A 27,796-nucleotide genomic window follows, 5' to 3' on the forward strand; every position below is an offset into this window, starting at 1 on the left:
ACCTGATGAGCTTCTTTCTTCTGGTGTCACTAACAGGCCTTTTACCATGAACAATTCTACTCCAGCTACAGGTATACAAAAAAAAATAAATAAATAAAAAAGAATTTTTTATCACAGTTCTTCAACTGCATGTATGTTCTTATTGATAATATATTTTTTTCTTTTGTATTCTTTAATGTCTCCAAGAACAGCTTCCCCAGATCATGAAGTCTAATCACACTCCAGCAATAGAGCCACTGGAATCTATCCAGAAGTCTTACTCAGTGACAGCATTAAGGGATTCTAAAGCTAACTTGTTGAAATGGGCCAAGAAAGGTTTATTTTTAATAATCATGATAAAGCAAGTAGCCTTCTGTGGATGTTCTTGTGTTCCTGCTCAGTATTTCTGCACTAGTCTTTGAAATGAATTTGTTTTTAAGTATCACAAGGTTATGAGGATTACGGAGCCAGAAGGTGAATATCCTATATCAGTCTCAGTTTGATGGAACATAAGACACATTGTTTGATTTACTGATAAAGAGCTAAGGTGATTTTCTAATGAAAGAGGTGTTCTTGTTCCTGATTTCTACCCTGCTTCCAGAATCTCTTCAGTAGCACATGGAGACCTGTAATTTATTTTGTAGATGCTTTTCTGCCAGGTTGTCCCTAAACTGGTTCTCCATGGAGTCACATGAGTGGCAGTGTTTTGGCATGGGAAGCAGTAGGAAAAAGGGAAATGTTTTGATCACCTGGTTCATTGATCTGGTTCACCACATAGCTGCACTTACTATTCTTCAGCACAGTAGTTTTTTGGGAGGTGGCAGAATTAGTACACAGAGGCGGAGTAAGGAAACTGGAACTATTTATGCAATATGAATACTTAATATGAAAACACTGCCATATTTCTTTCGAATGTGTGAAAGTGTTACTACAAGCCAAAATATTATTCTTTACCCTACTTCTACATATTGACCAAGAACTTTGTGGCTACATGATGAATTAGGTCATTTGGAAAGTTGAGAGTGAGAGAAAGTTGAGACCGCTTTTTTGAGATGTGCCCAGCTTATGTATGAAGTGTTTGTGGCACATAATTGCATATATTAACTTTTTTTGACAAAGACAATTGTCTATTAGCAGTGATTTCTAGATTACTGATTCTGTTGAGGAACAGGGGATGGAGCAGATGACCTTGATAAGCCTTCAAGACTTGCATGCTGTAGTTCCAATGGAGAATAAGGAGGAGGAAGAAAATGAGGAACTTAAGATTTTTCTTTTACACTTTGACTTATACATCACAGATTGCTCATGCGTCTCCTAGTTGACTCACTATGAAGTCCAGAGGCCTCTGCTTGGTTTGGAGCAACGTTAGCTTATAATTTAGTAATTTAGTAGTTTAAGTGTATTTCAGACCTTTGCAGGTAGTATTTTTGTGGTGATAAGCCAGGAGCAAGAAATATAAATCTGTGCTGAGTACATGGCTTTTGTAACTAGCATTACAACCACTGTTAATGCATAGCAACTTCCAGAGGGTCTAAATAATAATAAAGTTTAAAATACAATAGAGATGTCTGGCTGCTAATAAATCTGGAAAAATCTAGTTCCTCATTGATATCTGTACTTCATTTTGGGATTACATAATCTCTACTGAGATGCAGCTGTTCACCTAATATAGCTGTAGCAACTTTTTTATATAGTGGGTCATATTTAAAATGCATTTGAGTTTCTTGAGATTATTAGTTTGGAAAATATGTTTGTGTAATCATGAATCACGTTTATAATTAACCTTTCTTGTAGTGACAGACCCCAGATTTCTCCATATTTATAAGACTTATCTTGCCTTTACATTTCTATTTTCTGCTTTCATCCATTTTAGCTTAAAATTCTGAAGAGGTGATGGTGGTGGGCATGCTTTAAGAATTATTGAAGCCATTTTGAAATTAAGATGCTAAAGGAAATACGTAATTAGCTTTCTGCCTCAAGATTCATATCAGACAATAGTTGGAAAAAGAATGATTTAACAGAAGCTCAGACTTTTATCCTTGGAATAGGATGAGTGCTATCTTTCACTGCAGATTTAGTGACTTAGCTGGAGAAGTATTTTTTCAGCATGTAGGGTATTAGGTCAGATTTTGATCAGTATTCAAAAGCTAAATCAACTAGAGCTAACATACATGCTTGTTAATTGGTAAATCTTAACAAGTTAAACAGAGGACATGTAATCTGTGTACACAAGCCAGAATTGTTCTACTAAGCTCTTTCCATTTTGGCTGAATATCTCAACTGCAAACTCTTACAACTCTCGGTAAAGATCTGGGGAGAAAATGCTCTGGCTGCTGCTTAGTTCCGTCTTGTCACTTGTGATTGTGAATCAGAACCTAGAAATTATTGCTTCTGTGAGAAACCTTTGTCTTTAAGCTAGGGGCAAAGTTCTTGTTAGGTTTTATTTGTTCCCTCATTTAAAGTAAAGTGAAGGACTCAGTCATATCCCTTTTGAGCCTGAGAAGTAGATTATACAGAATAGGACAAGTCATTAGGTTTGCATGGTAATATATCCTGTTGTAGCTTGCTAATGATAGACATTGGTTATGTTTCTCTTCCTTCTTATAATCTCATCTCCAGCAAGTATGCTATTTGTTCACATTTTTCAAAATGCACCCAGAGCATGTGTTACCTTTTGAAATTTCATGGTCTGGAAAAAGCCAGGCATGACTCCCTTTCTGTAAGGGAGAGGGAGGAGAATCAGGTACCCTGGTTTAGAAAGTGCCACTATTGGGGCTTAGGTCATCCAACTTTAAGATTTATAGACTTCCACCAGGTTAAAAAAAAAAAAAAAAAATAGATCCCTCATACAGAGTGACTTCTGAGTTACTTCTCAGCCTTAGGCTGTATTGAAAATTTACAGGAAAATCTGAAATTACTTAGTAAGTACATAGTAATGTTTATTCTTAATGTTTTGGGATTCTCTTGGGAAGGTAAAACTTAGCCTTCACACCTCATGTGCTATCTGTCTCACTGGAGTAAAACTTTCTGCAGCACGTAAGCCAAAAGAGAATGCTGTTTCTGCTCGTAACTTGAGTGATACACAGCTAGATTTCAGTATAGTTTCCTTTCCAGCAAATATGTTGTCTTGCCACTCAATGTGTATGTTTTTTCTTTAGGTCTCATAAGCCTCTGTCGCTTGTTTTAGACAGTCTACTACTGACATCTGGAATTAGGCTAATGAATTTAATTTTTATTACTGTGACAGTTACTGTTCCACTGTGATAGCTTTTAGAACATATGTCTCTTTCAGGTGTGGTGTTCTGTCTAAAAGTGTTCTCAAGGGCTTTGAGACAGCTCTAAGGTGTAACTGTTGGTCACTTATCTGTTACAGAGTCCAGATAAATACATGTTCAGAAAAAGCTGTTTACTGAAGTGGAAGATTTTAGAATCTAAATGGATGCCATGACTCACTGCTCTGTATCACATTCAAGGATATTTAACTTACAAGCGTGCAGAATGCTAGGCTTTAATAAAAATCACTCAAGGTAGCAATTAAATCTGGTTAAAGTAATTGATGATGTAGGAAGGTAAGAAGGTAGTAATAAAGAATGAATGTATTACCTCCCCAGTTACTACTAACTTCTCCTGTGTAGGTAGCATGTAAATATAGTATAGAGGGTTTGGGAAGAAGTTACTGGCATCTGTCTGTAAGACTTCCAAAAAAACCCCAAGAACAGTGGAAATCTGGAAAAGATGTAGGGGTCTTTAAATTGTCCTCTGACTGTATATATACTGTCCTTTCTTAGTATTGAAAGAGCTGTAGAAAACAGTCAATATCTCTTTTAGATTTTGGCATCTACACTGTATAATAAGTTTGTCTTGTTTACTTGTCCATCACTTTCCCTGAAATATTTTAGCTAATGGGAATGACAGCAAGAAATTTAAAGGAAACAGATCTCCATGCTCCCCCTCTCGTGTCCTTCATCTTCGTAAAATTCCAAGCGATGTCACTGCAGCAGAAGTCATTTCATTAGGTCTCCCTTTTGGCAAAGTAACCAACCTCTTGATGCTAAAAGGAAAAAGTCAGGTATGTTATTTTCAACATTTAAATATAAGAGCAGGGCTGAAGAAATGTGATTTGTGTTATATGACCATTTTGGTATTGCATTTAATTTAAAAGAATTGCAACAAGGTCTAATTGCAAGAAGGTCGTGAGCACTGATGGCTCAAGATGATCATATTTTCAAATGTGAATGAATGTATTGATATTTATCATAACAGTTCATAATATACTTTTGGATTGAATAGTGCTCTAGTAACAAGTTAATAATATTGATTAACATTATATCCATCTTAATACATAGATGATCAAGAACTGCATTGCCATTATTAGTATTGACATCTGTACTGAAATATCTAGCCTGATTAATTAAGATGCATATATTTTTAAGTGAAAAAAGATTGGTTTTTGTTTACTTTGTGTGATTTTTCAGTAGTATAGCTTCCCTAATATTATACTTATTCCATATCTTCTGTAATGATTTATTGTATTTACAATGTAAAAATCTTTTTAAAAACACCTTACAAATCAAATAAATAACCCCACAACTACACGCACACACGTACACACACACATGTACACACACATGTATTTTAATACTGAGCAAAACATTGCTGTACTTTCACATGATCTGTTTTTAGTGAAAATGGAATTGGGAATAAATAATGCTTTGATGCTTTGTTCTCTTATGTAAACAAAAGAACGCTGAAAACTGCTATATATTGATTACAGGCTTTTTTGGAAATGGCTTCTGAAGAAGCTGCTGTTACTATGGTGAACTACTATACTCCTGTTACACCTCACCTCCGCAGTCAGCCTGTTTACATTCAGTATTCCAATCACAGAGAACTTAAGACTGACAATCTACCTAATCAGGCTGTAAGTATAATATTTCCATTTAACAGGACAGAATTGCACATGACTTGCATTACTAAATAAATAAGCATACTATTTTCTACTAATACCACATCAATAATCAACTTCTAAAGGATATTGCTTCCTTCAGTGGCAATTCAGGCTGTAAGCTTTCCATGCATTCTAGGCAAAGACTAAAATTACTGTGAAAGACCTCAAGACTAGTCCATTTTGATGAATATCAAAGCAAAGCAAAGGAAATCAAGCAAATGTAGCAGGAATTCTGTGTGGATGAGCAAGGATATCCTGACAAAACTCAAAAAAGTAGCATAGAAGAAGAGAAAGCAGGGACAGGTGACCCAGGGGAAATGCAGAGGCACTATGTGAGCATGCAGGGAAAGCCAGTGTCTCTGGTGAGGGATTTGAGAGCAGCAAGAAAGGCTTCTGTAGGTATATCAGCAACTAAAGGAAGTCAAACAAAAATGTGGGCCCACTGCTGAATGGGGCAGAGGCCTTGGTGACAAAGAAAGGACATGGAAAAGGCTGAAGTACTGAATGCCTTTTTTGTCACAGCTCTTGGCTGGAAGAGCTGCCCTCAAGAATCCCAAGCCCCTGAGACTAAAGGAGAAGTTTGATATCATGAAGGCAAGGCCACTCTTAGTGATCTTTGAAAAGTTGCTCCTGACCAACCTGACAGCCTTCTGCAATGAGGTGACTGACTCAATGGATGAGGATGAACACTGGATGTTATCTTTATTTACTAAGGCTTTCGACACTCTGTCATATAACATCCTCCTAGACAGACTGATAAAGTACAGGCTAGGTAAGTGGACAGTGAGGTAGAGTGAAAATTGCTGGAACTGTCCGGCTCAGAGGGTTGTGATCAATGGCACAAAGTCCAGCAGCAGGCCAATCACTAGTGGTGTCTTCCAGGGATCAATATTGGGTCTAATACTGTTTAATATCTTCAGTAATGACCTAGATGATGAGGCAGAATGCATCTTTGGCAAGTTTGCAGATGATGCATAACTGAGAGGAGTGGCTGATACATCAGGGGTGTACTGCCATTCCAAGGGAGCTCAACAGGCCAGAGAGATGGTCAGAGAGGAACCTCATGAAGTTCAACCAAGGGAAGTGCGAAGTCCTGGCTCTGGGGAGGAATAATCCCCCAAACCAGTACAGGAGGGGTGCCAACTGGCTGGAGAACAGCTTTGCAGAAAAGGGATGTGGAGGTACTGATATAGAATACATTGGCCGTGAACCAGCAGTATGCCCTTGTGGCAAAGAAGGCCAACAGCATTCTGATCTGCATTAGGCAGAGCATTGCCAGCAGGTGGAGAGAGGCAATCCTTCCCATCTCCTCAGCAATACTGATATACATGTAGAGTGCTGTGTCCAGTGCTGGAGTGCTCAATACAAGAAGGACTTGGACATACTAGAACAAGTCTAGTGAAGGGCCACAAAGATGATTAAGGAATTGGAGCACCTGAAATACTTGGAATGAGGCTGACAGAGCTGGGATAGGTCAACGTGGAGAAGAGAATTGGGTGAGATCTTGACACTGTGAGCAAACACCTGATGGGAGGGAGTAAGGAAGATGGAGGCTGACTCTTCCTAGTGGTGCCTACTAGGCAGGATAATAGGCAGTGAACACAAAATGATATACAGAAGATTCAATTTAAACAGTAAAAAAATAAAAATAGTGAGGTTTGTCAAACAGTGGAACACCTTGGCCAGAGAGGTTGTGGAGTAGCCATCCTTGGAGATGCTCAAAATCTGACTGGACAAAGTCCTGAGCAATCTGCTGTAATTGACCCGCCTTTGAGCAGAGGGAATAGATTAAACAGTCTCCAGACTTCCCTTCCAACCTCACCAATTCTGTTTTGTTCTGATCAGAGACTTGAGATGCAGCTATCTTGCTTCTATAAAGTGAATGGATGGATTCTGAGATCCATCTAGATGGGAATAACTTCATAAACAGGAAAAATCAGTGCTGCCAACAGAGGTGGATGAGTATTTTTGAGAATGCAAACCTATCCATTGTGTTCCTAAGTGATTGCCCTTTTTCTTCAAGTCCTGCTTGGACTTTTTTTTTTTTTCCCCTTTTTTATCACCTATGAGACATGGTTGTGTAGTAGCAAAAAAGTTCACTGCTTCTAGGCATCTCCCAGTTTGTATTCGGTGCTGAAGATGCCATTGTTTGCCCTGTTCTGCTCCACAAACTTCTACAACCGTATATTCTTGTGGAAAAAACATTCCTTTCTTCCAGAATGTTCTGTATGAATGCAAATGCCAGGACAGAAAAGGGGCAAGCATCCTTTTTGCTACCTAGCCACAAAATGTAAATCAAAGTGTGAAGGAACAGGTGTTTCTGGTTCAAAACTGCTACAAAATTGTTTTTTTCGGTAGATCCAAGCTTATAGTGCCCAGAAGCTATAGATAATGACATCTTTCTTGCATATGGCGATCTTTAAAATATTTCTTGTACCTTTTTACCTACAATCAATTTCTCAGTAAGCAGCTATTTATCTCTTTCTTATATGGCATGTCATATCTTGCAAATGTAGAAGTAATTAGTTACATGACCAAAATGTTATGTTATTTTCTTATATAAAGATTAAATAAGCAGAGATTGTATGAAAAAATACAGTATTTGTCTTGTGAGTTTGCAGATATTTTTCTGTTTGCTTGGGTAGATTTTCATAGAGAATCACCTGTAATGTAAAGAAATCAAATCAATTACATACATTTTTTTCTAGATAACATTCTGTTTTTAAAAATGAGGTTGTTGTTTTGATATCTTAATCATTCTATCATGTGTAAACCTTTTCTAGCAGTACTGTGCCACAGGGATTTAGAAGGATTAGAAGGATAACAGTGTGAAAGAGCTTTTCTCATGGGGTGGCTAAGCCTTCACTTTAGGGGTGGGGGGGAGTCCCTTCCTTCCAAAAGGAGGCAGGCAGGTTTCTCTTTGTGAACGGGTTTCTGGATATCTCAGCAGACTCGCGCTTACGATACTGTAGTTGGGAATGGATTTCTAATCCAAACCTAGTAAGAGATGGCCAAGTTCATAATTACTAATTCAGTTTGCAGTGACCAAAACCACTCTCTGTTCCCCTTCCAAATGGATTTCAGCACAAGGTAAAGGTCCGTCTTCATTTGTCTGAAACCTCTGTCGCTCATATAACGGCATTTTAGCACTTGACTGCTAGAAGTGACATGGCCTTATTTCATTAATGGAGATACTATGTTGTCACTCATAGCCTATATGCAAGAGATCATTCATAATTTCACTCAAAGCCGAAGTTTGTAAAAGCATGCTCCAAAATCACAAAGTTTGCAATTAAATAGGGAGCCCTAATTTAAAAAATTCAAAAGTTTAATGTTTTATTTGTGTATTTTATTTTGTGCACTAGTCTGATCATTGTAGCATTCAATATTAAACAGTTTGGGAACACGTAACTGAGGAGTATTTCTAGAGGGAGCCACTCTAAAGACTATTTGCTCTGTAATTGGTTTTCTGGATGAGGTTTCTGACAGAAACTTGGCACTAATAATACTTTCTTCAGTGAACATTTGTAGTTAAGTATAGCAGTATTAAAAATAGAAGAGCTTGAGGTATTCCTGAAGCAGTAATTCTGTAAGTAACTGAGCTCACCTAATAGCTTACTGCTGCCAAAAGGAGAGGGTCTAGTGCATCCTTCCTCCTGCCTCCAACTACATTTTCTTTATACTATGTCCAGTCCTTACTGGATTCTTCTGTGGGTGATTCAGGTCATAACTTTACAACAAGAAAAGGTAGTTGTTTTTTGTTTTTTGTTTTTCTGGGTTAATGTGTTGAATAGGCTTGTGATGAGGGGAAAATACAGCAAATCTGAATCTCCTCTCAGTAACAGTGATCTCTTAAATTGGTTCATTATATTTTAAGGAGCTATACCTATAAGTTTGATTTAACTAGAAATATTATGTATTCCATTATTTATAAACTGACTATGGTACTGTGATTTCAAGAATGCATTTTTATGCCTTTCAAAGCAGAAAAACCTACTTTGTCTCTGAAGTAGGAAGTTTTCTGTGTACTTCTGAAAAATAGTAAATGTGGGCAGATTATCTGATTTGATGATAGAACTCCTTGGTCATTCTGAAGACTGCTACTTACGCTGTCTGTTAGCAATGGCATATTTGGAATGTAGAAGGCCTATGTGATAATGTTGACATTTAAGGTAGTTACAATTCAGTATTTGATTTTGTAATTTACAGGAAAGGTTTCTTGGCCGCCTTTTCAACTCTGGAATATTAATAAAGTTTTCAAGAAAGATTTTCTCACGTGTAAACTGCAAGACCCAGTATCATACCATCCTTGGAATAAAACCTACTTTCTCCCAAGAAATATTTATAGCAAAATGCAGATCCTAGTCTGGCCTGATCAAATAAGGCCTTTCTCACAACTTTTTGTGCCCCACCAACTTGAATTTCTCCAGTGTAGGGTTTAGCCAGTTTTTTAGTTTGGATATACCCTTTGTATATTGAAAAGCTTAAAAGTTCTATGGCATGTGTCTGTTCTGGTAATTTCATTATGCAATTGTTTTGAAATGTAAATTTCAGTATTGAGCCAGTTTTATATCAGATGGCAAGTATTTACACCATGCTATCAGCTGGGTTATGGACAGGGGAAGTTTAGGAAAGTAATCAAAAAGTGATACTATTGTCTGTATTTCAAAATACTGCTCTCTTGTCATAGATGCAGTTGTTTTTTCTTGCTTTTATGATCAATAACAAGCTATCATTCAGCGAAGACTTCTCTGTTAAAGGACTAGTTTATAATGTAGTTGGCTTTGAGTCGGTACATAAAATATGTGTAACCGTAACCAGTACCGATTTACATAGAAAATACTCCAGTTCTAGCACTGCTAGATTCTAGAGAAAAATGGGCTAGGTACTTGAAAGAAGTCAAAACAGTCTGCCTGATTACATTTTTTGTATGCAATAAAGTCCCTCTTCTGGAGGACTTATTTTGCTTTAGTGCATTGTTTGAACAGTGTTTTTACTGTTTTAATCTTTTCTTAGCCTCTAACTTAAATTAGCTTGGCATATTTACATTTCTAAACTTTTGGACTTTCTTATATTCTACACTACTTAGAAATAACTGGTTACAATATGTTTTGAAAGAAGCTGCATCATTCTAAAGTTTTAACATCAGGTTACAGCTCTCAATGCAATCAAAATATGGAGAGACTGTCTTCTCTAGTAAATTCTTTTCACTAAGTAACTAGCATTTTTTTACCTGTATCAGTAACACAGCAGCACACATACTACAAAAATATATTATTTCATTTTTATAAGTTTGTGTTTTCTTAAAGTTAATTGCTAATCCTGGGGCTGTAGATACTATCTGAAGAAGACAAGGAAGAGAAAGCCCGCCTGAAGCATTATGAGCTACTTTCTGCCCAGAAAGCAGATCTTGGTACTTAGTTAGATATGAATGTTCTTGCAAGGGGTCTTATAACCTGCTTTTGTAAGATTTATGTTCACTGTTAATATACTTCCAAGGGCTAGCAAAAATCAATAGCAGGAAATTATCATCTTTAAGTTGTATTTAAGCTTATTCTTAATAGTGTTATCTTTAATGTTGACTGTTTATTATTAGGAAGAACCCTAGATCTAATGAAATGAATATTTTCAATTATACATGTAATTGATGCTGTATAACCTTTTGACAAGCATCAGAGCTGATTTCTTCCTTATATTTTTCAAAGCACTTAAAACTGATTTCTGAATATGAATTGAGCACTGCAGATAGGTGATTTTAATTCTAATCTCTAAAGGAAATAAACTCTTCTCTGAATAAGATCAAAGTATACAAACCATCATACTGCAGTTAAAATCCACTTGGATTTTTGGATTCCAGGATGAATTGCAACTGACCTATCCTTTAGCTATGTAAATCATAGAATGTGTTACTTGCAGATCAATTTTGTTTTCTGTAGGAATGCTGCAAATTGTGTTTGGGACAAAAATCAGCACTCATTTTTAATTTGTGCTGATATGAATGTCACTGAAGTCTTGCAAGTTTTTCAGTCTGCTAAAGGTTATTTGCATCTCTTCTCATCCAAGATTACTGAATTGGTTTGTCATATGTAAAAATAAATAACACATTTTTAAGGATATGGTGTATACAACAGCCTCAGGAAAATTACACCTGTATTTGCAAATAAGACTCCTTATATCTGTATCTCAGAGCATTTTTAACTTAATATGTAATTCAGTCCCTGCTTTGTCCTCTTATAAAAGCATTACTTACTTTTAAATATACAGATCATCTTATTTGTCTTCTACATTTCTTACTCTTATGTTTGGCTGTCATTTAAATTTCTGGAGCACTATGTTACACACCTCATAGTGTCTAGGCTCAGGCCTGAGAGACAGCTTTTGCAGAGTTGCATGTTTCCAAAAGTAGGCAGCAACTGTGCCTATGCCATGTTTAGTCTGTTTTCCAAGGCAAGAATATCATGGAGACATGGCTTCAAGCTCCAAGTATATCTGGAAAGGAAAGACTTATCCATAGTGTTCAAAGGTTGTCTGAAGACCTTTTGGAGAAAAGCGCTCCATGACTGTGGAGACATTCCAAGTCCCAGTTAAGCAGCTTGAGGAGTTAGATCTAAAGGGATCTTTTTGTGGTCTTCCTTGACTGAGGAAAAAGAGCACAGTAAGTGCCTTCAAGCTTATTATCAGCAAAACTTGGCCTGTGAAGAGAATGGAATGCTAATGTAGCTGAGCAAATCATTCTTGGTGTGCTGACTGATTGGATGCCCACTGGCATAAGGTGGTGATAATGATTTCTTAGAATGTACATCTGGAATGATGAAAACATATAGAAAGAATGCAAAATTGCATTTATTTGGCATTACAGTTGATAAGTAGTGAGCATATAACTAAAAAGAATTTTACTTTTCCTGAAATAGTCATGTAGTTCTTGAGAATGTTCTATCTGTACTCTGCAAGTCTGATATGACCTATTTTGGTGGCTGGGGGAAGCAAAGGAGGGGGGATGATTTACCTGCTCACCTGGAATTCCAGTAAGTAGTCAGATAAAGGAGAAATGGTTTAAAAATTGTATACGTTTTATTTGAAAGAGGACTTTGCTTACATATGAATAATTTCTACATGTGTAAGTTAATTGTGGTCTCCCTTGTATCATCATTTCAGAGAACCCAAGCTGCATTGCAAGCTGTGAATGCTGTGCAGTCTGGAAGCCTGGCTGTTACAGGTGCTCTTGCTACTGAAGTTGGGCTCCTTCCGGGTCCAGGTTCTGTTCTTCGAATCATTGTTGAAAATCTTTTCTATCCTGTCACTTTGGAAGTGCTGTATCAGGTAATGAGAACTGATAAAGCAAATGGTTAAAATCTCTTTCTATACTGCTAGTGTAAATCCATTAACTTTGTGGTTTTTAAGGACTGTGAATGCTTGTATTTCTCAGTTTGAATAAAAACTGTCACTTCAAAAATGATTTGTTTTGTGGATCTAGGCTTGAATCAGTTTTACCTGAAAAAAAAGTCATGGTAGATTGGCTCTGTAGTCAGCTTTTCAGGTTCTCTCTCACTCCTTTTTACTTCCTTAGTTAAGATGATAAACAGAAATGTGATCTAGCAGCAACTAACATGGGGTATTACTTTCAATGTATGCTAAAATTATGTGAGTGAAATAGTGATTCATATGATTTCAAGAAGCAAATATTTTAACACTCTTCATACTGATTAACTGTTGTAGTTTACCTTTGAGGGTTTAATATTAACTTTTATCATTCTGTGTAAGTGATGTAAGTGAATTTTGGACAAATGTATTAAATTTTTCAGCAGCTGTTACAATGTCAAATACTTTACCCCTGCAAGCCTGGAGTAATTGCGGGTTATACCTATGAAAGGCTTCACTGCTAGGCAGTTGTGCTGTTGAGATCTATACATTTAAAAGCGGTAACTTTAGGAGACTATTTCTATGTGCCTGAAAATTTTGTCAGTATTTCCTTCAGATATTACATTAGGATTTCATACTTGAAGCTTTTGAAATAACCAGTAAATATAGGCAATAGAAATCACACCTCAAATGTGTAGGATTCCTCAATTAATGTGATTTAAAATGATTGGGAATCACTTACAAGGACCTTCAGTTCTGGGAGGAGATTTTTGCTGCTGTTCTCGTTGGAGCTCTACTTAAGCATCTCAAACAATAATTGATTATTAAATACTGCTATTTTTCCTCTTCCTCTTAATATTTCCTTTTTTTCTCCCGTTCCTCCATGATACCTGCTAGCTAATACACTTACTTGTTCTCACTTTGGGGTAGCAATTAGCGTGGTATGAACTTTTATTTGCATCCATGAATATTGTTCACTCTTTAATGTGTTTGTACAAATATTATGTTAACATTTTGGGATTATTTGTTCTCAGGTTATTCTGAGTGCACTAACTTCTATGGTTATGGGAGTTACACTAGTTTAACAGTGTAAAAGCAATTCTTGGATGATATTCTTATTAAGCAGGCAACAGAAGAGGAGATTCACACCAAGTTACTTAAATAAAATTAATACTTCATTGCAGCAGAACTGTATTTTCAAAATATAAGTTGCTCAGTGATCCTCCCTCAAATATTTCTGCAGTAGACCTGGAAAATTAACTGATATTTGAAAAGGAATCTTATTTGGAGTTCTTAACAGGGGATATTCTCTTTTAATTAGAACAGCACTTTGTGCATGATAGATAGCTACAAGGTCATGTTGTTTTGTAACACTGTGGTAAGGTTAATGAAAATGCAAGTTTTCCCTCATTTTTATAGCATAATATAGGATATATAGGTAGTCAAGCTGTCATTCAAAACTTCAGAGTATATATTGTGAATTGTAGCTGCTTCTCAGGAAAGACATTCACTTTTAGACTAAATTTACTTTAAAATAATTATTATTAGAAAGAATATTCAGTGTTACCTTTGTAGAAACAAAATTGGTATGTACAATGGAGTTTAGATTTAAAAATAGAAGTACACATTGAATTTTATTACCTTAAAAAGGTGTATTTTCTTATATAGAAACATACAATGGAAAGCGTATGCTCAGAGTCTGTATTTTGACCATTGTTAAGGAGCAGTGCTTTGTGAACAGAAACTCAACAGTTAATTTTAAACTGCTGTGTAAAAGGTTTCTGTTCTGTCTCCTACCACAAAATGATGACTGTGGCATAAAAACCTTAAGAGTGTGTGTGTGAGAGAGAGAGAGAGAGAGAGAAGAACTAAGCACAAAGAGTTAGGACAGTGTGTCTTGTATCCATGATTCTATGCCAGTAGGTTGATAAGAGATGCTTGTGCAAATCCCTGGTGTTTCTTTCCATTACAGGGTTAAAACTCATTTAGGGCAGAATGGCAGTTCTGCTTTCCTGACTGCTGTATTGCTTTGCATTACTTCTAATAGTTTGTTCTGAAACTAAATACTGAGTTACCTGTACAATTATCATTTTCCCTGCACTGTATATCCAGCTTAAATTTGCTGTCAGTACTTTCATAGTCACACTTCCTTTTTCACTCTTATGTCAGATACAGGATTTTCTGCTTTTGTACGATATAGTCTAGTTAGGTTTTTTCTGCTCATTCTTTATGGGTACTCTTTTGTATACCTGTGTGTAGAACACAGTGATCTTTTTAAACAGGTGTATATAATTTCAGCCTTTCAAAATCTATAGAGCTTTCATTTGCATATGTAATAAGCAAAATACAATTCAGTTGTAAATTAGAGGTCCCAATTTGGATTTTTATTTTGCTTCCTTGACTTCTAATTTGACATTGAGTCTGCATAACTAATCTGTAGCGTCATGAACTATTCAGACTGTACCTTCAACCACTAAATTTCCAGAATTTGTTTTAAATACAGAATTTAAATACTGGTATCTCTAAAGACAGCTAGCTGTCCCCATTTCAGTTAGTTTGTGAGGTTCCCTTTCTCAAGCATTCAGTTTCACTGCTGCCAATTTCTATGTAGACCCTGGACAAAAGCCTGCTTGGGGTGGAATTCTCCACTTTTTGTTGAACAGTTATTGCTAGCTCTCCTGGAAATTTTATCGCTTTTACCCACTTTCCATAACATTTTTTTGGCCTGAAACAAACTTCTAACATCAATCAATTTCTGTTCAGCTCTCAGAGCAAAAATCATTCCTCAGAAAATTATGTAGAGTGCCAAATTGTTAGTTTTTATTGTGGATGAATTCTTCATGGTTTTCAAAAGTTTCCATGTTTCTTCCTTCTCAGATTTTCTCTAAATTTGGAACTGTCTTGAAGATTATCACCTTCACAAAGAATAATCAATTTCAAGTCTTGCTTCAATATGCTGATCCAGTCAATGCACATTATGCCAAAATGGTAAGTGTAGTGTATTCTGCTTATTTGTTTGTTTTGTTTGACTTATTTTCCAGATAAATTGGTCTTTATATGTAGAATTAACAACAATTACTGATGTTTTTACTTCTGTTCATTCTTAAATACTCTTGTTGCATAGAATAACTTCAGCATCCCTAATTAAATTCCTTGAGATTAGTTTGATAAATGCAGGATATTTTACTGTCTTGAATTTCAGTGAGAAATTAATGTAATCAATCTTTTCATCTTAAATTTCTTAATTTCAAGCCAGCAATTTGCTGATTTTTTAAAATGGATATCCTCAGTAATGAAAAAAGGTCACCTACTTAAGATATATGTCCATTTCAAAATTAAAGTTTTGGAATTAGCCATCTTATAGTTAATCATTTTCATTTTTAGGAAATTTAGTTTTAATTTTCTGAGTGAAGAATAGCTTGATAGTTAGATATTGAGCTGAGACCTCAGACTTTTACAAAAGGATCAGCAGTGTCAAAATTCATCCTGTGATAATATCAGGACTGTGAAGTAACAAACAAATACAGAAAGTAAAATATTTAATTTATTGGAAGTTAAGCATAAAGTGCTTTTTTCTCCTTAACCTATGCTGATAACCTCAAATTAGTAAATAAGTAAAATAAATTTTAAAGTTTCCAGAAAAATGTACACATTAAAAAAAAAGATTCTCTTTAAATATGAGGTGGTGTTTAGAATTCGTTTTTTCGGAAAAATTACAGAAAGATTAAAGATAATGGAACTTCTACACTTCTTTTGTTTTTCAAATTGACTTTATTCTCAGGTTCAAAATTTAAGGCATGGAATATTTAAATATTGATACTGTACTTCAGGCCATGTTTTAATTTCCATTAGTTACCTAGTAGGTAAATTTAATGTGTGTTTTAGAGACGAAGTATATATCAGGAATTAATAAAGGTAGTTGGGCTACATCATGTTTGTTAGCAATAATAACTTTTCTTAAAGAGCAGTATTAATAATAAATGAAATCTGATTAAAAAGTTCAGGAAAATTTGTATGATTACTCCTATAAATATTTACAAAACTGAAATGATAATTCTATAACTTATAGCAAAACAGTAGCTTCTGAGTTCTTTTTTTTTTTTTTTTTTTTAACAACCCCTTTCTCCATTACTATTTTTTTTGATGGATGATCTCTTTGAGCATAACTGCAGGTAAAAAGATGGATTTTCATAAGATAAGAGAGAGGATTCCAAATGTGCATAATTCATTGCTTCTGGCCTATAATAATAATCTGAGTATTAATGTCACTACCAGCACCTGATCCCATGTGATGACTAGGAGACAAATAAGGTGAGAAGCACATCCAGGAAGACGAGTCATCCTTGAAGTTACGTGTTACACATTGGCACAAAGCAATATAATACTATTAGAGTACACTAGTACTCTGTATAGCGTTTTTAGGGAAAGGTGGTGATGACGTAATTGTCCACCTGACATTTGAAAGCAGCACCATAAACAGAGAAAAGAGATTTCTGTTTCGATACAATTGTGAGGTGAAAATGTACATTTGGAGTGGGGGCTGTAGCATTTTCTCTCTGAAACCTTAACTATTTTTCTTTAGGCTCTGGATGGCCAGAATATCTACAATGCATGCTGCACTCTGCATATTGATTTCTCCAAGTTAACTAGCCTTAATGTAAAGTACAACAATGACAAAAGCAGAGATTTCACTCGCCTTGATCTTCCCTCTGGTGATGGCCAGCCCTCCCTGGAGCCCACGATGGCTGCTGCCTTTGGTAAGAAATCTTCCCTATTAATGATAAATTCACACAATCAGATCATTATGCTTTTTTGTTGTATTGCCCTTGACAGATTTATGTTCTGGCTCCCTAATGGTTTTATTGAAAGAAGAGTCCATTTTAGGTGCATTTCTGATTGCTAGGTTCTAGTAAAATTTACTTGAAAAGTAGAAAATCCAAAATCCTATTCTCAGTGAATGAATATCTGAAACCATAACATGAGGAATGCTGTTGGGCAAATTCAAGAGATCACCAGAAAGCTACTTTTGTAAAATTGTGTGAAATTATATGATTGCTACAGGATAGGATAAAAAGAGCTGCATAGCAGAAAGGTCAATGGCACAGTCATCCAGAGCTGACACTGGTTCCCTAAAGCTGTTTGAAAATGAGCGTTTTAAAGTCTCTTGGCTCTTATTTGTTCACAATCTAAGGACATCTGACTGTTTTGAAGAACAATACTTATAAATACTGTACTTATTAATGTATGTTTTACAGTTGTCTTTTAAAAGATGAAATTTTAGAAGCTTTTTTAGAATCTTAGAAGTCCCTGCCACGGCATAGAGATGAGTGTCTGCTTAAAGCTACACTGGAGAAGCCTTGTTGTCATAATTGCTTATGCATGTTCACTTAATCAACTTTACTGGTAATGTAAATCATCAAACAGATTAATCTGATCAGTTGAAAGAAGTCTTCACAATGCGATTTAAACTATCTGAGCCACTTTTTTTTTGCTAATGACAACTGTTAGCAGTAATACACAATTAAGAAGTGTTTCTACTGTTGAATAAATATCTAAGGACAGTTCTTTTTCAGAATAGTAGCAGGCAAGAAGGTGAGGGAAAAATTCTGTTTTATCCTTCAACTTTCTGAGGCAGCTGTGTCAGATACTGGTTTTGTTTTTTTCCTGGTAGCTAGTTCTGAGAGTTCTAATTAGAGTTAGAAAGTGAGTTGCATTCACCCCTCTTGATTATTTCTGTGGATTCTCTTATAGAAAGGCTGATTTTGGATGCTTGTCATGAACAACCATTTTAGTACATTTTTGAAGAAGTTGTCTTGCAGCATCATGAAAACAGTGTACTCTGTGGCTTTTATAGGTCTGATATGCTTTGATGAATTAAGTTTTTATAATTGACAGTGAAAATGCAAAGTATAATTATAGTAAATTAAGTACATGCATGTAGGAAAGAGATAACATTGTACACATGCTTTTAGGGAATGGCATATGAACACTTCTGCATTTCCTTCCCACTCACTCCTCCAAGTCTGTCTCTGCTGACAATCTGATTTTCAATTTATATATCTATTATAATAGTAAAAACAGCAGAGGTGCTGATGTAAATAAAGTCTGACATCTGTATCAGTGTGAGAGAAGTTTACAGTGTGGTCATAGTGAAGCAGCTGCATAGGTATTTTCTCTTAAAAAAAAAAAAAAAAAAAAAAAAACGCATACTGGATTTGTCTATAGAGGCAGCTGTAGGCTGAGAAAAGCATGGTTCTGACTTTTCCATCAGTGGTAGCAAGGTAGATATGCTGCCATAGGCATGTTCGAACAGTTCTTAGTTATGTGATGGTAGGCAAAGATGTTAGAGTTCTGTCAGAACTTATGCTTCCTATGTTATTTCTAGTGAAAGCAGTTTTCATGGAGAAATAGAAGATAAAGCAGGTATCTCTACTGGAATGCTATGTCCAGTTTTTCCTGTAGACTTGAAGTTATCTTAATAGCTGAAGTGAGCTGTTCTTGAAATTTCAGTTTGTGGTAGGAAAGATATTTTAACTATTAAGTAGATTTTGAAATATACATTGCATTTAAAGATTTTCCTCATTCAGTGAGCACAGGCAGAAGGTGTATGAATCATAATGTTTTAAAAGCAAGCTGCTGAGCTATGGGGCAAGTTACTTTGTCCATGAAAACTGTGCAGAGATTCCAGATATTTCTGTCTTAGCTCTGTTTGACTGTTTTTACATGCTTGTTTTTGGTATCAGTGTGCAACATGCAGGTCTCATTTTGCAAAATAAAAGCCCTTTATCTGTATCTTAAATAATGTTTCCATTATCATTCTTGGACAGTTAATGTGTGATTGATACCTATATTGCTAGAACTTGTCAGTATAATGCACCAGTGCATATATTACAAGAACATAACAACTGACTTTGATGTGATAAATGCATCACATTGCATTAAAGAGCTTTTGTCACTACGGGCAAGAGGAGGCATAAAGTGATGCAGTATTCATGAATACTGGGGTCTGTGGAGTCTTTTCGTTCGTTATTTTTGAAACTCGTGACTGTTAATTCTTATGGTATTGAATCATTCCTGTCAATAGGCATCTGTTAGAGAATGTAGCTGTTTCTGCTAGTGGTAGAGATTTGAGTATTCAATATGTTATAGACACTCAGAATGTATTTAAAGATAATACAAAAAGTGCAGTTTTTTAAAAAAATCTAGTGTACTGACTTACGAAAGAATCTACAACTCAAGCTTGGATCTAATTGCCTGTGAGGACACAAGCTTGTGTGCTGCCCAGGATAGCAATTAATTCCACATATTAAAGCAACTGAACAATCTTTGGGCTACTACTCTCTGTATGTTGCTATTCAAAATCTGTTAAAGACTAGTGATTGCCAGGAGAACCATTTATATATATACATACATGTATATATATGTATGTGTATATATGTTGTATCACACACATGATATGTATGTCTATCACATATACACACATGTATATACATACATGTATGTATGTATGTATATGTACATATATATTTCCAAACTAAGTATATGATCATTGCAAAATATCCTTCATGAGTGTATTTCCTTCCTGAAAATTTTTAGAAAGCATTTTCATTTTACAAACAAAAGCAGTTCTTTACTGAACACTAGTATACAGATATCTTAACTTCAGTGGATTTGATCAAACTAGTCTACATTGCATTTTGCTCTGATTTTATTTAGAAGGGGACGCTGAAGGTGATATGAGGCATTACACTAAAAAAAGATGGATAATTTTCTCTTTGAATATAGAATTTTGGATTTCAATTAGTTTTTAACATTTTATAAAAGATATAATTCCTGACCGAAGTCAACATAGTACTGTTGGCTTTTGAATCTCATTCTGAAGTCCTTCCTATTTTCTAAAGATATTAAAATTTGTTTTAATTAGATATGTCTTCTCTCTGCAGGCACGCCAGGTATCATCTCCTCACCGTACTCAGGGCCTGCTGGATTTGCCCCAGCCATTGGCTTTGCTCAAGCTGCCAGTAAGTTCCTATTCTCTAAAAAATGCAGTGGTTGCATTTGAATCTAGCGGTCTGTCAGATTACAGGTCTTGTTTTCAAGCAGCAGTCAGAACGTAAAGCTCATTTGAGGCATTCTGATTATCTTTGCATATCATATTGAATAAAATAACTTTTTGTAATAAAGAACATAAATTGAGGTGATTTTTCATCTTGTAAGAAATAAATACCACTACAAAGAGTACCTGTGAGAGAAGAAACTCTAGGCATCCTTTTTGCTGAAAATCATAAGACTTCTTTGATACTCAAAAGTAAAGCATTAGTTTCTCCTTTTCTAGGTACAAAATGAAAAATAAATAGTTTTCCAGACTCAGTAATCTTCTCCTCTCTAGCACAGGATAAACTTTTGTGCTAAACTTTTCATCTTTTCTGGGCTGCAGTTAGTGACCCTTTTTGCTGTGACCCCCTTGCTGTGAGTGAAGATTTCTTTTTCTGCTGAGAAGAGGTGCTTCCTAGTTTATTAGTTGGTCGTTAGAAGTAACTGAAATACTTGACAGCATTGTTTCTATTAGTGAGTTTTTTTTTTCAGAACTAAGCCTGCTTCTCAGTTTTCTAAAATGCATTTTCCCACTCTGAGATGTCATATGATTGTATTAATTCCCTTGCAGATCTTTCAGTTCCACCTGTTCCTGGAGCACTTGGTCCTCTTGGAATGCCCACCTCTGCGGTGTCTGGACGAATGACTATCCCAGGTGTTACTGGCGTTCCAGGAAATTCTGTTTTACTAGTCAGCAACCTCAACTCTGAGGTAAGTTTGGTTGGTTGAACTGATGCAAGTAGTTATGTACTGTAGCGCTTCTTGCAGCTGATTATTCAAGATGATCCTATAAGTCTTCAAAGAATGAGCTGTTTAAGCATATGTGAAGCATAGATCAAAGCTATCTTTAGGATGTTGATGCTTTATTTAATAGTTATCATATTTTAGAAGTTGTCATATAGAATTTTGTATTTCAACTGATGAAACTGTGTATTCATTTAATAAAACTCAGCTTCTTGAAAGGTAAAATTAAAAATGTGGGACAACCTGTCTGTAGTAAGTATATTTTTGGCAGCTAAGTAACAGATTCTCCCTTGTTCTTCAGTAGTGGTTGTTTAAACTCTGTTTTTTCTTCATCTATGTACAGAAAATCTGGTTCACATAATTTCAGTCTACATTTCTACCTTTTCTTAGGGTTTCATTGTCTGCATTTCATGACTCTTCATGACTCTTAAATCAATTATTCTTCTTGTCCTTATAAATCTCTTTTTTCATAGAAATACTGCAGTCTGGTCTGATTAAGATATGTCTTTAGATGAAGTTGGTGTTTAAGTAAAGTATTTTTGAGACAGAAAACAAGAGCAAGAAGCATTTGAATTTTACATTGATAGAAATTATTTCTCATCCATACATGCTGATGATAAGATACAGGGTCATATTTAAGCTGCAGTGTGTTCTGTTTTTAAATAATGTATTTGTATTTCAACACGCATTGAAGGAAATGTTGTAAGTTGAGAAAGGATTGGGCTATAAGGGGTGAGTAGTGCTTCTGGTTACCAGGTTTTGTTAGTAATCCTTGCTGGCAAAACCTTTGCCTCAATTGGATAAAAGCTGGCTTCATTAGGGTATAGATTATTCTCTCTGGTGCTTGAGGAGCTTGGTAGACTAGCATTTAGCTAAAAAATCACTGAACAAAAAGGATTTCATTCATACTTCTGTTCCTAGTTTTAACTGGACACAATATAAATAATACTCTGTGTCTACTGCTTCATATCTAAACAGTTATGTAGTATGTATATGACTTTAGCATAGTGATATGCAGAGATGGAGACAAAGTTGAAGAAAAAGTACATTCTGAAGCAATTATTTTTTTTTAGGTGTCTTCTGTATAGAAGATATCTACCACTGTATTCTTGAATATTCTTTTCCAGTTTTCATTTGGCAAATGGCTTTCATTTTTCGGTGAATTAAATGCTAGTGTGGAAAGAGAAGATTCAACTAAATTAAGCCACCTAGCTATTTCTTCAGCACAATAGATTGAATCTTCAGTGATGAAAATGCATTAGCTGAAGTACTACATTGCCTAAATGTTTTGTGTGTGATTATTAAATACATACTAACAAGAAGGCTGTTTGCTTCAGTCAGTCATGGGAATGACTTCAAGAAATTCAAGAAACATGTTTGTGTGTTAGTGTGCAGTATCTCTTGCATTTGTTTTTGTTTACTAACGGATTCAATTTCTGTTTTATTTGCATTGTTTTAAAATTGCTATATTTGTTTTGTCATTTAAACAGGTCATCACACCACATGGACTTTTCATCTTATTTGGTAAGATTTTATGTATATAAAATATATATTATGTGTATAAAATAGATTATATGTATAATATATATACCAGTTATGTATATAACTGACATACACTGATTATTTACCATTCCATTGTTTTGTTCTTTGTATAGAAAACACAAAAGACAGTATGTTAGTTTTAAAATGACAATAATCTGAATCAGTAGTCATAGGGCACAGGTACCAAAAAGGCAAAGCTGCTAGAGTTTCAGTAGAATTTCAGTGTGCATGATGCCAACAAGTCGACTGTGAGCCAGCAATGTGCCCTTGTAGCCAAGAAGGCCAGTGGCACTACCAGAGAGTCCAGCATAGGGCTGCAAAGATGATTAGAGGACTGGGGCATCTCTCCTACGAGCAACGGCTGTGAGGGCTGAGCCTATTTAGCCTGGAGAAGAGAAGATAGGGGTCTTATCAATGTCTATAAATACCTCAAGAGATGTTGTCAAGGAGATGAGGCCAGACTCTTTTCAGTGGTGCCCAGTGACGGGACAAGAGGCAGCGGGCACAAACTCAAATACAGGGAATTCCTCCTGAACGTGAGGAAAATCTTCTTTCCTGTGAGAGTGACAGAGCACTGGACAAGGTTGCCCAGAAATGTTGTGGAGTCTCCTTCTCTGGAGATATTCAAGGCCCGCCTGGCTGCAACCCTGTCTAATGTGCTCTAGGTGACCCTGCTTGAGCAGGGGGGTTGCACTAGATCTCCAGAGGTCCCTTCCAACCTCAGCACATTCTGTGATTTTTTTTTTCCTTCTTCTACAAAGAATGGGAAAGTAAAGTAAGATGGAAAACAAAGACTGTGTTAGAGGAAATGGATTACAGAATTGGCATGTATTTTATTTGGAGGAGAAAATATTTAATGGCATGATCATGTTCTAAAATGCCTCTACTGGGAGGATTTTAACACTTTTGCACTGTTTAGCCATTGAAAATAAATGTGCAGTTTTATGACTAAGATCCTGTTGCGGGGGAGGACTCAAAATCCTGAACTTTAGAAAATAATACGCAAGCTTGAAAGTTCTTCTTCATTCTTAGATTCTAACCAAGGTGGTTTAGTGAGTTGATTATTTTATTTTTGTAACACTATTCTTCATCAAAAGAAACAAGTTTGTTCTTGTGCTGTTCATAGCAAATGTTCTGGACAAATAATCCTGTATGGATTTTCACAGGTGTGTATGGTGATGTACATCGTGTGAAGATCATGTTTAACAAAAAAGAAAATGCTTTGGTTCAAATGGCAGATGCAACCCAGGCTCAACTAGGTATGGATTTTTGAGGCTTATTTATGCTTGTATCTAGTCTGAAAATAGTATGGATTAGGAATTTCTCATCTGCCAGTGACTACCGTAAACAAATTATATTTAATCATAGTGACATTTTACTACATACAAACTTTTACTTTTATAGGTTGATATTGAATTGTTGGCTTTCATGTAAATGAGTTGTTTTTTCTATAGTGCTTTGAAAAAAACCCACAATTCTCCATTCAAGTGCTATGAGAATTTATTTTAGAATTTTCCTGTGTTTTACTATATATATATATTTATATATACATATATATATATATATATATCTTTTTAAGAGTCATGAAGTGTTCTTTTGTGAAAGACTGATTTGAATTTTTGTTACATTTAGATTAGAGGGTTATGTTGCATTTAGATTAAAGGATTATATAGCATACATATACTCGTTTTAAATATAGTATTATGAAGGCAAATCTAACTCACCTAGTACTGACAGAAATTGCTATTTAAATTGAGAGAGTGAAATCTAATGCTAAACAGAGGACAACAGCAGTATTCAAAGAATTCTTTTTTCTTACCCTCCACTTGTCTGTTTTCCCATTCAAATGATATTGCTACTGATCAGCTATGAGCTACTTGAATGGGCAGAGGCTGTATGGGAAGGTCCTCCGTGCTACTCTTTCAAAACATCAGGCAGTTCAACTTCCTCGTGAGGGACAAGAGGACCAAGGCCTGACTAAGGACTATAGCAATAGCCCTTTACATCGCTTTAAGAAGCCTGGCTCTAAGAACTTCCAAAATATCTTTCCTCCCTCTGCCACTCTGCATCTCTCCAACATCCCGTGAGTACCTATGTAGGGGCAACTCTCAAAGATAATTGTTTTTAGGTTATGTTTTTAAGATACAATGTCAGACATGGACTCTAAATTTCCTTTATCTTCTACAGTTTCCTGAGTATTGGGGATCATTTTGCAGTATAATTTAAAAATAAACAAATCCTTTTACTTTATTTTTCTATGATTGGCAAAGAGGATAAAAGATTAAAACTTACTGGTTTTTTGATGAGTTGTAACAGTGTTTGTACTTTCTTGGGCAGATGCATTCATTTTTCATTTCCTAAGTCCTGTGCTGTAATTTTTTGCAGAAGATTAAAGATGGGCTTTTGTGTATAATGTATGAGAGTTACGTTATAACAAATCCATCATTGGCATGATTATGTAATGTAGATGCAGTTTTAAGTCACTTAACACTTTTTAAATGACAGTTTTAACTGAGTTTATATTTCTTTTCTAGAAGGGAGTTTGTTTTTTGTTTTGTTTTGTTTTTTTAAGAAAAAAGGTATCAAGAACTGTGTTGTTCAAAACTTAACCTGTCTTTATAGAATACTGTCAACAATGTGTGGAGTGACAGCCAAACCTCTTAAGTTCGCATAGGCTGCTTTTGTTCTGCAGCTGTGCAGAGAGAAACTTGGAGATAAGACGAAAACTATGGAATTTTGTCCAGATAAGAAAAATCAATATAGAAAACTCAGAAAATGGCTTTTTGAATAAAATAGGAAACTTTCAAAACTGAATGTACAAAGCACACTAGTAGTAATTACAAGATCAAAGCTATTTCTAAGGTTACTAGTTAAGCTCTTCAGTGATTTTTCTGCAGAGAGAGGAATGGAGGAGGATGAAAAGCAAAAGATTGTATCTAAAATATTTTTGCAGCACACTGCAGTGCTAAATCTTAGTGTCAAAGCCAGGATGTTTGGGGTTGAGTGCTGACTGACCTTGAGTTGGTAGTGTTTGATGCTCAGATTTAATGTAGAAGCCAGAACGGGAAATTCAGTACTATTACAAAACTCTGCTCTTTTATAAGCTGACAGAGTTTCATGTTGTGGTTTTTTTTTTTTTTGGTTTTTAATTAGGCCTTCTGTTACTGTTGATGATCTGAAGAACCTTTTTGCAGGTACTGGATGCACTGTGAAAGCCTTCAAGTTCTTCCAGTAAGTTCTCAAGTAAAAATGCTGAACTGTTTTTCAACCTTTAATTTTTGAGGAGGAAATTCCATATGTGTACAAAGCTGTAGCTGTAGGCAAAAGCTGTACTACTATCATGATCTTTATGATAATTCTAATCTTTATATTTTAAATGTAATACTGTATTAGCACAATTAAATGAAAAATATATCAGTTGGAATTTTTACAATCCTGTCTGTTGACAAATTCCTCATTTGTTCAAAGGAAGGTAAGTTTAAGGAAAGCAAATGAAATAATAGTTTTTAAAAAGAAAGTGCAAGTAAAATATTGTGTAAACGTTGACAATGGATCTGTTCTGTCAGCTGCTTGGTGGCATTATTTTAGCATGGCTAGAATAATGCCTGACATGTGCAATACAAGTGTTTTCCAGAGTCTTTGAGCCTTCTTTCAACACTGCTTTTGAGATGCAGTATAATGGAAGAAAGTCATGGCTGTAGGCCTATGGTCTGTAAAATTTGCATGCTTTTGTCTGTCTGTTTTAGCAAATGCTTGGTTAGTTCTGATTCTTTCACTGTGTAAGTGTTCAGTGTGAAAGAGATGTGAAGTGGCTGAAAAAATACTTGCATTGCTTTGTGTTGGGTTAGTGCAGTGAAAAATTAGTTAGAATTATTATTTATTTATTTTTTTTGTACTTAAGGAAAGACCGCAAAATGGCTCTCATCCAGCTGGGTTCCGTGGAGGAAGCAATCCAGGCTCTTATTGCACTTCACAATCATGACCTTGGAGAAAAACATCACCTCAGAGTTTCTTTCTCAAAATCTACAATCTGACTTTTCTGTGAACTTTCCTTTTAAGACTGCATCTCAGTTTCAGTAAAACCATCAGACAGAGACTGTAGCAGCTGTGACCAACTCTGATTCTTATAACAAAAAGTTCATTCTGAGTTTGTGTGTTCATATTTGCAGTAAAGAATCAAAGGATGATGTTTTCCAGTTTCAGCTGCCAGGAGTGATCAGAGTTTAATATTTTGCCTTAAAAAGATTCTTCTATGAATTTTTTTTAGCCACAATATTTATCATCAAATTCCCTACTTAAACTTGTGTTTTGAGAACATCATTTTAGCTTTTGTTCCACGTCAGCTTTACACAACACTTCTGGCATTTTTGCAATATATCAAACAAAGAATATTTCTAATGAAATAATAAGCCTATTCTGAATAGATAAAACACTAAGTTGAATGTGAACAGTGCTTGGGTTTCTTGAGGAAAAGCAAGCATTGACAGTGAGTATCCACTGAATAGTATTTATCTTACTGCAGGAGTGTTTACACTTTGGCAGATCTTTAAAAGTAACTTTAGAAAAAGTGTGTGTTGTTCACAAGGATTAAATTATTAGAAGAAAGGCAGTGCCTTCTCTCTGTGGAGTGAAAGATATTTGACAAGTTTCTTCAAAATGTGGTATCAGAGACTTAGTTTGACCTAAATAGTGGAATTGAAGTTTCATATGTTATTTTTACTATGATAGGACTTGAAAATTTGAGAGAAGAAAATAGTCCTAATTTCAAAGAGTTTATACATTTCTTTTAAAAATAAAATGTTTACAATCATAAGGAAAATATTCAGGTTTATCATGGTTTGACAAATTTTTAAGAAGTTATTTTTGGTAAAATCTTATTTAGGGAAAAAGATTACACCTCAGTGGTTTTTTGTACCACTATTATCTCTAATAGTTGAATCAAATTACTGTGTATTTACTTAATTTCTTATTACGTGCCTTATTATGTGCTTCAAATACAGTAGCTTAGATTTATCTGAAATATCTTGAAAAATTTACTGTGTGCTTGATGAAAGTTTTCTTGCTCTTTTTTGTTGTTGTTTTTAATGTTTTCCTTGTTACTTCAAAAATAATTTTTTTTCAGTAAGTAAT

At 35.3% G+C, this 27,796-nt stretch overlaps 1 protein-coding gene across 1 annotated transcript; it reads left to right on the plus strand.

The window, feature by feature from the left end:
- Positions 1-27,430, plus strand: PTBP3 (polypyrimidine tract binding protein 3). Its single transcript, XM_062599529.1, has 13 exons — positions 1-71; positions 3,879-4,048; positions 4,754-4,900; positions 12,083-12,247; positions 15,164-15,274; positions 16,869-17,043; positions 20,230-20,307; positions 20,952-21,091; positions 22,615-22,648; positions 23,833-23,925; positions 24,533-24,749; positions 25,820-25,897; positions 26,568-27,430. The coding sequence occupies exons 1-13, from the start codon at positions 47-49 to the stop codon at positions 26,698-26,700; spliced, it is 1,566 nt and encodes a 521-aa protein (XP_062455513.1). The 5' UTR covers positions 1-46; the 3' UTR covers positions 26,701-27,430.
- The last annotated feature ends 366 nt before the right edge of the window (positions 27,431-27,796 follow it).

This window comes from Rhea pennata, chromosome Z (assembly GCF_028389875.1).
Source record: "Rhea pennata isolate bPtePen1 chromosome Z, bPtePen1.pri, whole genome shotgun sequence".
Classification (NCBI taxonomy): Eukaryota; Metazoa; Chordata; class Aves; order Rheiformes; family Rheidae; genus Rhea; species Rhea pennata.